The 10,443-nt window shown below is 37.5% G+C and overlaps 1 protein-coding gene across 1 annotated transcript; it reads right to left on the bottom strand.

Moving 5' to 3' along the window:
* Nucleotides 1–990: 990 nt before the first annotated feature.
* Nucleotides 991–1,401, bottom strand: LOC141629829 (uncharacterized). Its single transcript, XM_074442765.1, has one exon. The coding sequence runs from the start codon at nucleotides 1,399–1,401 to the stop codon at nucleotides 991–993; it is 411 nt and encodes a 136-aa protein (XP_074298866.1).
* Between the last annotated feature and the right edge of the window lie 9,042 nt (nucleotides 1,402–10,443).

The following is a 10,443-nucleotide window of genomic DNA, read 5'->3' as shown; positions in this document are numbered from 1 at the left end:
GACAAAACCGTGTAGCCTACTTCCTCTTCTCCTATAAATACTTTGCTATTTACAACATCTAAAATAGAGACCTTAAGCATAAAAATTGATTTCATCTTTGCAAAGCAAAACCGTGTGTTTTAAAAGGAAAACCGTTTTGTTATTTTGAAAGGTCGTGTGTTTATAAAGCTCGCATACTCGTTCTTCATTTATCGTTATAAGATAATAGTGCTTAGTTGATTTCTTAACTTGTTCATTAATGTGAACCTTTGTTAGAATCATTAGTGCTTTCTTATTAGCGTAAGTTAGTCACTCGAGTATTTTACGGTACTCATTGAGTTACAGCTAGAGTTAGTTGTACGGGTTGGGTTAGTAAATTTGTAATCCGTAGAAAGGTACTAAATTTATTAATCGAGAATAGTGGACGTAGGTTTTGACTTGTGAAACTGAACCACTTCAAAAACCGCGTGTCTCTTCGTTCTTTCGTTTGATTCGTTTATTTCATTTACTTTCATTAGTTGATTAGTTAAAGTTTAATCAATAAACTTTAAATAATCAATTACATACATATAATCGAAAAAGTTTTTAAAAGTTTTAAATCCTCAATTCACCTCCCCCCCCCCTCTTGAGTATTTTGGATCAATAGACTCTTCATATGCCACAAACAGTAGCAATTTGTCTCCCAGATAACATGTCACGGAGAGTGGAAACAATATTATCAACCTTTTCCTCTAAACCAGGACTAACACCCATAGCATTCACTCCTCTTCGTGATGGTTTCCTCTCAAACTGTCTAGAGGTCTCAGCTAGCTCTGGAATAACCTCCCAAGCCTCATCTGGATTTTTGTTGGCTATATTTCCTCCACAAGCAGAGTGAATCATGCGACGGTCATCTTGGTTCAGTCCACCACAAAAATACATAATGAGATCCTGATCAGAGTAACCATGGTAAGGGCAACTAGAAAAGAGCTTCTTAAATTTCTCAAGATACTCATACATAGTTTCCTCGTCTTATTGTTCAACATTACTGATGGCTCTTTTCAGCTGAGATGATCGAGAAGGAGGAAAATATTTCTCCAAGAACGCCTTCTTCATACCTACCCAAGTAGTGATACTTCCCGGTGAGAGATAGTTTAACCAGTCTCTCGCATTGTCTTTCAAGGTAAAAGGAAATGCTCTCAATTTCAACTGCTCATCAGTAATAGCAGGTGGCTTCATACCAGTGCACACAATATGAAAGTCTGAAAGATGCTTATTCGGATCCTCAATGCTCATACCACTGAAACTTGGTAATTGATGTATCAAACCAGATTTCAGTTCAAAAGTAACTCCATCATCCAATGCTGGAAAAGTGATGCACAATGGTTGAACGTTAAGATTTAGAGTTGTGAGCTCCCTTAGAGTGCGGGTTTCTCTAGCCATATTCAAAGGTTCAGGTTGTTCAGAAATTTCAGAATATTCAGTCTGAATGTAGATCGTCGAACTCGCTGCCTTCAGGAACAACTACTATTGCACCTCGTTTGTTCTTTCGTAACCTGAAAAGAGTATGCTCAATCTCTGGATTAAAAGGCTCGAGATTCAGGTTAGAAATACGAGTATTATGCATAAACCTACACTAAAACACAAAAATAATTAATGCCAATTTCCCGACAACGGCGCCAAAATTTGACAGGCTAAAGTCGTATGCCTCAAATTAACAATTTATATCACTTAAATCCAAATACTAAACAGTAGTAAAGCGGAAATAAGGGTCGAACCCAAGGGAATCAGATTAACAATTTATGCAATTTATAATGTAGGAAATGTCGATCTTTAATGTAATTAAAGATCGTAGTAACAAAAGGGGGGAGGTTTGAGTTGATTTTCTAATAAACTAAGATTAATAGCTAACGCCAATTGAGTAATAAAACTAATGACTTTTGGTGTATCAAATGATTTAAAAGGGTCTTAGAGCCAAGCATATATCCACACTCAATAACAATTGATCACTGTAAGACGGTTTCAATTACTAATCTTGATTACTCTATCGTGAATGACAAATTCCAATTCTCCTTACGAATAGTTAATTAAAACGAATCCCATTCTTAATCAATCCTAACTGTTAAACAACCTTAACAATCCAGTTCAAGATTTAATCCAACAAAGCAAATATAAAATAGAGAACTCGATAGAGAATAAATAATGCATACAATCCAGTTGCACTTTAAATATTTATGTGAATCGCTTCTAAGTACTAATATCAACGTATCCCGTTCAATATTAATTCCTAGCTGTTACTAGCGTAGAGTTAATCAATAAATCCTATTCAATTAACAATACTAACAATAGAATGACGAAATCAATCACTAGTTGTAAACCTAGCAATAATCAATCAACATTCATAAAATTAATAACTAAACAATTCACAATAATCAAGACAAGAAATTAAAACATTCAAACTCACAATCGTATTAAGAGCGCTTCAATTGCTTGAATCCAAGAAGAAATATTAGTTACACATCGTCTGCTAATAACAATAATAGGATTTTCTCTTCTCAAAGTTGTGTAAGTTTCTTACTAAAGATGCCTCGCCATTTATATAGTAATAAGGTAAATAATTAAAGTAAGAAATAAAGTACTAAAAATAAAAATAATAATAAAATTCATCGGAACAAACCGAGTCAAATAAGGAAACAAAGCACGAGTCTTTAATTGGACGCAAAGCTGGAAGCGGACATAAGCAGGCGTGCGCCTTGGTCGCGCATAGCTCGAATGCAGGTCGCACATAGCTCACGCATAGTTGCGGCCACATCCCTTTCTTTTGATTTATGCGCGCTCAATTAGCGCACCTTAAGCGCACACGTCTCATGTATCTTCATAGTTATCCGGTCCCATCTTTCCTCGAACTTGGACTCCGTTTTAAACTTGTAAAACCGAACCAATAGCTTATTAAAGCTCACTAACAAATAACCTGCAATTAAACTCCATAACACTAATTCCACACCGTAGCCAAATTAGTCGAATGCTCCTCTAATTTCTCCATTAAACCACTCATAAACCCCTCCAACTTTGACTCCATAGCTCCCAAACCCGAATCTCCCGGGGCTTTCTCAACATCTTTTGCAAGAAGAAACTCGGGTCCATCAACAACAAGACCCATTAGCTTGATCAACTTGTCACACATACAGTCCCGCGCACTAACACCGTAACTATCTTGTCCCATCACACGCTTAATCTCCAACAACCGAGACACCCACATCCCATAAGGTAAATCGATTGTGGTGCTCAACTTCTCTTTTGTCACCGTGAGACTTGTTTGAAGTATACGGTGCAACACGACACTGCCCAAATTCACTTTCTGACCTTCCAACCAAGAATAGACCATTATAGCTTCATAACTTGACACCTTATCACGTCCTCCTCTCCTCGGCACCACTGTGTTCCACAAAAAGTTCAAGAGGAACTTGATTTTTGCCGAGAGAGGACGAACCACGATATTACCTCCTCCGTCATCTCCTCAAAATACTTCTTCACTAACAACTCCTTTTCACTCACAACATTAGACCATTCAAGACTCGGATTTAATTCAATTCCTTCATCGGGAACCGAAAAAGCAGAGCAAAAATCCAAAACAGAGACCGTCACATCCACTCCATTAACAACCGCATGCAAGACTCCTTTCTTAATTGAGACACTAGCAACGAATTGAACCACCTCAACTGGGTAAATAGGACCCGAAAACTGACTAATGTGACTCCACCCTTGAAAATCAAGAAAATTAACAAAGAAAGCAAGAGCGAGAACATTAACCAACCAAGAATTCTAAAGCACTTAACAAACGATTACAAGCAACAAGTATATAGAAAGTAAATCACCTTGACATCATCAAAACATAAACATATAAGCTATATGGTTCAACAGTAGAACTTTAGTAAGTCGATTAGAATCTCATTTTCTAATGCTGCTCTTTGCTGATATGTTGTATTGGTTTTACTTTGTCATACGACTCATTTAATAGTAGTTATTTGGAGCAAATTGGTATGGTTTTGACGGTTACATGCAATTACTAACAACACATCATAATACTCCCAAATCCCCCAAATCTACCCAATTAGGGTTTAACCAAACTCAACGAAATAGTATAAAAATTATACAAGAAGCTTACCCTTGATGCACTGATCTTAACGGTGTAACGGACGAGACAATCCGACGATCCTAGCCTTGGGATTTTCTAATAATGCGAGAGATGTGAACAACGTAACTTTTAATCTTCTCTTGAAAGGTTTTAGGATGATAAAAGTGTTTAGGAAATAGTGATGGAAGCCTTTTATATTAATCTCGCGTTATTAACAAAACCCGGTTAAACAATCCCGTAAAACACACTTACTCGATCGAGTAAGTCACTTATTCGATCGAGTGCCCCCTACTCGATTGAGTGTCACACTTACTCGATCGAGTACCCATCAGGTCAGCTATTGTTTTGCGTAAAAATATACTTACTCGACAGAGTAAGTCCCACTCGATAGAGTACCCATAGAAATAGAAAACCTTAGTATTACAAATGCCCTTTGGCCTAACAAATGCACCAGCTTCTTTTCAAGGGTGGATGAATTTTGTTTTTAAGAAACTGTTGAAGAGCATTGGAAACATTTGGAGGAGGTTTTTCAATTAATGCAGCACCATAACATGTCAGCCAAAGCATCAAAATGTTCCTTTGCTATAAAGAAGGTTAAGTATTTGGGTCATTTTATATCTGGGGATGGAGTTGAAACTGGCCCAAAGAAAATTGAGGTTGTTGCAAAATGGCATGTTCCTACATCAATCAAAGAGTTAGAAACTTCTTAGGTTTGGCTGGGTACTAAGAAAATTTGTTAAGTTTTATGCTTTGAAGAAAGGAGCATTCATTTGCAATCCAGAAGCTAATGAAGCTTTTGAAAAATTGAAAATAGCTTTAACCACTGCTCCAGCTCTGGCCTTACCTAATTTTTCTAAACAATTTGCTGTGGAAACATATGCTTCAAATGAAGGAATAGGGGCAGTCCTTATTCAGTAGAACCATCCCTTAGCCTATATTAGCAGATCCTTGGGTCCCACATGGCAAAGTTATCTGTATAAGAGAAAGAGTTGTTAGCAATTGTGTTTATAGTACAGAAATGGGAGCAATATCTCTCAGGCAACCACTTAAGATGTGTGTGTGGAGATAAACCTAAATAATCGAGTTTGTGGTTACCATTAGCTGAATGGTGGTTCAATACCCATTACTGCAATGCTACTGGTTATACTCCATATGAGGTTGTATACAACCAACCCCCACCCCACCTTTACATCTGCCCTATGTACATGGTGAATTAGAAGTTGAGGCAGTTGGCAGTTCACTACAGAAAAGAGAGCAAATGATTTCACTACTTAAGCAACATCTAGTAAAAGGACGGCTAGCAGATGGCCATAAGACTAACACAGAGTTCTCAGTGGGAGATTAGGTTTGGCTAAAACTACAACCATATAGGCAGGTATCTGTCCAGAAAAGGGCTAACTAAAAATTAGCTCACAAATACTCAGGACCCGTTCAAGTGAAAGCTACGATTGGGAAGGTTGCCTACAAGCTCAAGTTACCTGATACTGCATGTCTCACCACAAAAGAAATTTTGGGTATACTACCAGTTGCTATACATACCTCTACTTGGCTTTAAGGACAGTCAACAGATACTACCTTATAACCAGCAGCCATTTTAGAAAGGAGGACTCTTGATTTTCAAAATGGAGCTCAGGTGCAATACTTGGTTCAATAGCAAGCCACTTGGGAGCCTGCCCTTGCATTTGAGGAGAAATATCCTGTTTTTGCGATTCCAGGACTTAATAATTGAGGACTTAATAATTGACTTGAGGACAAGTCATTTTTTATGGGGGAAAGTATGATGTAGTATATCAAGTTTGTTGAATTAGTTAAAGTATGTTAGAGGTTGTTAGCTGTTAATGAGTTGGCAGCTTGTTAGTTGTTATTAGCTGGCAAAGTTTGTTATATAAACACAACAAAGCTATTAACATACTCATGCATTCAATCATAGTATACATTTAAGTTTTACAGTTTATTTCTCTCTTCCATCCCTCTCTACTACTCTCTCTAATTCTTCAGTCATCTTCCAGCTCGGCTCCTTTGATTATTATTGTCGAATATATATATATATATATATATATATATATATATATATATATATATATATATATATATATATATATATATATATATATATATTTAGGATCCGGTGAGAACGATCTTTCGGTGAGAACGAATTAATTAGTCCTCGTTAAACCACGCTCTCTATCATAATTTCAATTTCCCCCAACTTCCATGCCATCCCATTTACTAAAATCACCCCCATAAATCCACCAAGTTAGCGCCCTAACAGTCATTTGGCTAACACCGGAGGTTCACCACCACCTCGCCGACACCGGTGACCATGGTTACGATTGAAACTCCGATCAGCCCTTGTTCTGTCGGCTCTTCATCTGCTTGTTCTCCTCACGCGCACCAATAGCTTGGAGATCGATGCAGCTGCAACAAACCACCAACATCAATTAGGCCGCAAAGACCACCATGTCCTCCTCCTTTGCCCACGACCGACAGCACGCGCACAACTTATTATTTGTGGCTTGAGTTGGAGCCAAACGCACCCCGGCCTCCATCGGAGCTGACACCTGTACGAGTTAATGGTTGGCCTTAATCATAAGGAGCTGACCACCGCTCGAATATATGATATATCCCGGAAGAAATTCGTAAAGCTTATCACCAATGGACTCAAATCTATCATTCTGATAAATACAAATCTTCCAATGTAATAAAGATTCTATCTTTTCTTCATTTAATTTGTGCGTTTGATTTTAATTGTTTTAATTTGATTGATTTTAAAGATTTTTTTATTGTGGGTAGTTTCGTTACTGTGTTTTAATTATTCTCTTCGTTCACGCTCGATCAATTAATCTCTGCCAGGAAACTCCGATCATAAGTCAGCGCCCGAATATCAGTATCTGATATCAGCCTTCGACAATCAATCGGCTGAATTGTGAGACACAAATCTCCATTGACGAGTCGAGTGAGGATGATGATCAAAAATTCTGGTCGGCGAGACATACTGGCCGGTCTCCAAGGCAGCACAAATTCAGTTGCGGAAATCGAAAGAAGTGAGAAAAGGTGTACCTACTACCTAGGATGGGAAAAAAATGTATCGTCGTGTATTTAGAATTTTGTAAAAAGTGTACCTAGGATGGGGAATAAATGTATCTATATTATTATAAAACGTATCTAAAAAATATGTAAAAAGCGTACCTAGGAGGGAAAAAAATGTATCTACATCGGTATAAAACGTATCTAGAATTTTGGTAAAAAGTGTACCTAGGATGAGAAAAAAATGTATCTACATCATTATAAAACGTATCTAAAAATTATGCAAAAGTGTACCTAGGCTAGAAAAAAATGTATCTACATGTTATAAAACGTATATAGAATTTATGTAAAAAGCGTACCTAGGAGTATCTAAAGTGTATATGAGATTTGGTAAAAAAAAAAAGTGTACCTAGCATATATTTCAATGTATCTACTTCGTTCTCTCCATTCTCACCGAGTGATCATTCTCACCGGATCTCCACACACTCTCTCTCTCTCCCTCTCTCTCTCTATATATATATATATATATATATATATATATATAGATATATATATATATATATAGAGAGAGAGAGAGAGACAGGGGGGTGTTCAATTGAGTCATTCATATCAATTGAGTCCTTAAATCCTCATTACAATTTTTAGATGAATAAGATCAATGGTTGAGATTGTGGGAGGAAGTGGGGTCTTTATAGACCCCCAAAAAAACGAAAATGTGATAGGAGGAGAGAGGGTTTTGTATTACTCTTCCCAACATGCAACATGTTGGCATCTTACCAGACAACATTAAACCCGCGTAAAATAAAAGCGCATACATAAAACGCTCCGTAAATCTTCATTCGGACTCCGATTAAGATGAAACAAAAGCCTAAAATTATTATTTTTTCGAGCCCGTTGAAATGGTAGTATTTTCGTATCCTATTGACTTTTCAAAAGTTTCACTCTTGCTCGGTTTTTATGAGTGTAACTTTGATCTTTTAAGGCGATTTTGTATATAAAAAATTGAATTTATACAATTTTAACATTTTACGAGTGTAATTTTGACACTTTACGAATGTAACTTTAATATTTTAAAGTCATTTTGTAGATAAAAATTTGATTATGTAACTTTACTACATAAAAATTTGATTATGTAACTTTGATGTGTTACGAGTATAACTTTAGTATTTTAAGAGTGTAACTTTAAGATCATTTTGTATATAAAAATTTGTTTTTTTGTAACTTTAGTATTTTAAGGTTGAATTTATATTATTTTAACACAGTTATATGAGTGTAACTTTGGTCCCTATGAGTTTAACTTTGGTCCTACATAAGTGTAACTTTGGTCCTTTATGAGTATAACTTTAGTCCGGCCATTCTCCGTCCTTCATCACCAACCCACACCCACAAAAAAAAGTAGATCTGGAAAATAAATAAATAAACAAGATCGAAAAAATAAAACATCGAAGTTACACTTTTTAAAACACCAATGTGACACCTTAAAAAAATCAAAGATACACCTTCTAAACATCAAAGTTACACTTTCTTAATCATCAAGGTTACACGTTTAACACTTCACGATATCGTTGTGTGTACTTCTATTCATCATATTACGTATTTATAGTACATTAGCGAATTAGGGTTGGGATTTACACAAAGCCCAACACAGTTACTAACGTAATACGAGCCTAAGGCCATACAACTCTAGAATAACCCCCCCCCCAAGTTGGAGCATAGGGATTCAAGATGCCCAACTTTCTAACTAACGAGACAAAACGAGAGACACCAAGTGCCTTGGTAAGGACATCAACCAACTGAATAGTAGTGAAGACATGCGACGGTGCTACCAGACCGTCTTGGATGGCATCACGAACAAAGTGACAATCAATTTCAATATGCATGGTACGCTCATGAAAAACAGGATTTTGAGCGATATACAAGGCGGATTTTCTATCACACGAGATCGACACAGGAGATGGGTGAGTCACGCCCAAACACTTCAAGAGTCCCTTTAGCCATTTAATTTCACAAGTGATGGCTGTAAGGGAGCGATACTCTGCTTTTGTTGACGAAAGAGATACAGTAGGTTGATTTTTGGTCTTCCATGAAATAAGGGAGGAACCGAGAAACACCAGCCATCCCATGAGAGAGTGACGTGTGGCGGGACAAGCGGCCCAGTCGGAATCACGCCAACCACCAACCAAAGAGCGTCAAGGTGGCACTTGAACAAAGGAGAATGCCTTGACCCGGGGTTCCTTTCAAATACCGAACAACTCGTAGAGCGGCATTCCAATGAGCTTGTCGAGGTGCACCCATGAATTGGGAAAGGATATGCACCATGTAGGAGAGGTCCAGACGAGTAACAGCAAGGTACACCAATCATCCTACTAAACGGCGGTACGGTTCCAGATTAGTGAGTAAGGCACTGGTCAAACACCCGAGCTGATGGTTTTGCTCGAGGGGTGAAGGAGCCGGCTTACAATCAAGGAGACCCAATTCTGAAATGATGTCAAGGCCATACTTACGTTGACACAAAAAAATACCATCCGAATTCCGAGCCACCTCAATACCTAGAAAATACTTTAATTCACTCAAGTCCTTCATGTGAAAACATGAGTTCAAATATGCTTTGAAAGCGGAGATAGTGGGCAAGTTGTTCCCAGAAACAATTAAATCATCAACGTATACCAAAACATTTAATCGAACTGGACCCTTAACAAACGTGAATAATGAGTAATTAGATTAGCTTTGTAATCATCAACGAATAATCATCCACCAATGTTAAAAAATATCGAGCACCAAACGAGGAAGGAAAATCATATGGCCCCCATAAATCACAATGAATTAATTCAAATGCACACGAACTTTTATTATTACTCAACGAAAAACTACTACGAATATGTTTAGCACGATGACAAACCTCACACGGTTTTGACAACGACTTCTAACTAGAACGAAAGAAAGGAAACATTTTAACAACTTGCTCGGACGGATGACCCAACCGATTATGCCATAAATTAAAAGAGCACTCCACTGCTACGGTACTCGTGAGAGCCTGCGGCTCCTGACAAAGGTAGTATAATCCATGTAGTATTTCACCCGTGCCAATTGCCCCCCTCGTATCCCGGTCCTAAATAATACACAAAGTAGAATTTGTTACAAATTCGCAATTTAAAGCATCACTTAATTGTGAAGCCGAAATCAGATTACAGTGCAATTGAGGAACATAAAGTATGGGATTAAGAGATATAGTTGAGGTCAGTTCCACACGGCCTACTTGCAAAGCATGTATTTTCGAACCATCAGGCAAGCCAACTACACAACTCGGGATAGTTCATATATCA

The sequence above is a fragment of the Silene latifolia genome, chromosome Y, assembly GCF_048544455.1.
Source record: "Silene latifolia isolate original U9 population chromosome Y, ASM4854445v1, whole genome shotgun sequence".
Taxonomy (NCBI): Eukaryota; Viridiplantae; Streptophyta; class Magnoliopsida; order Caryophyllales; family Caryophyllaceae; genus Silene; species Silene latifolia.
Note: the sequence above shows the minus strand (reverse complement) of the source record. Positions and strands in the feature narration are given on the sequence as shown.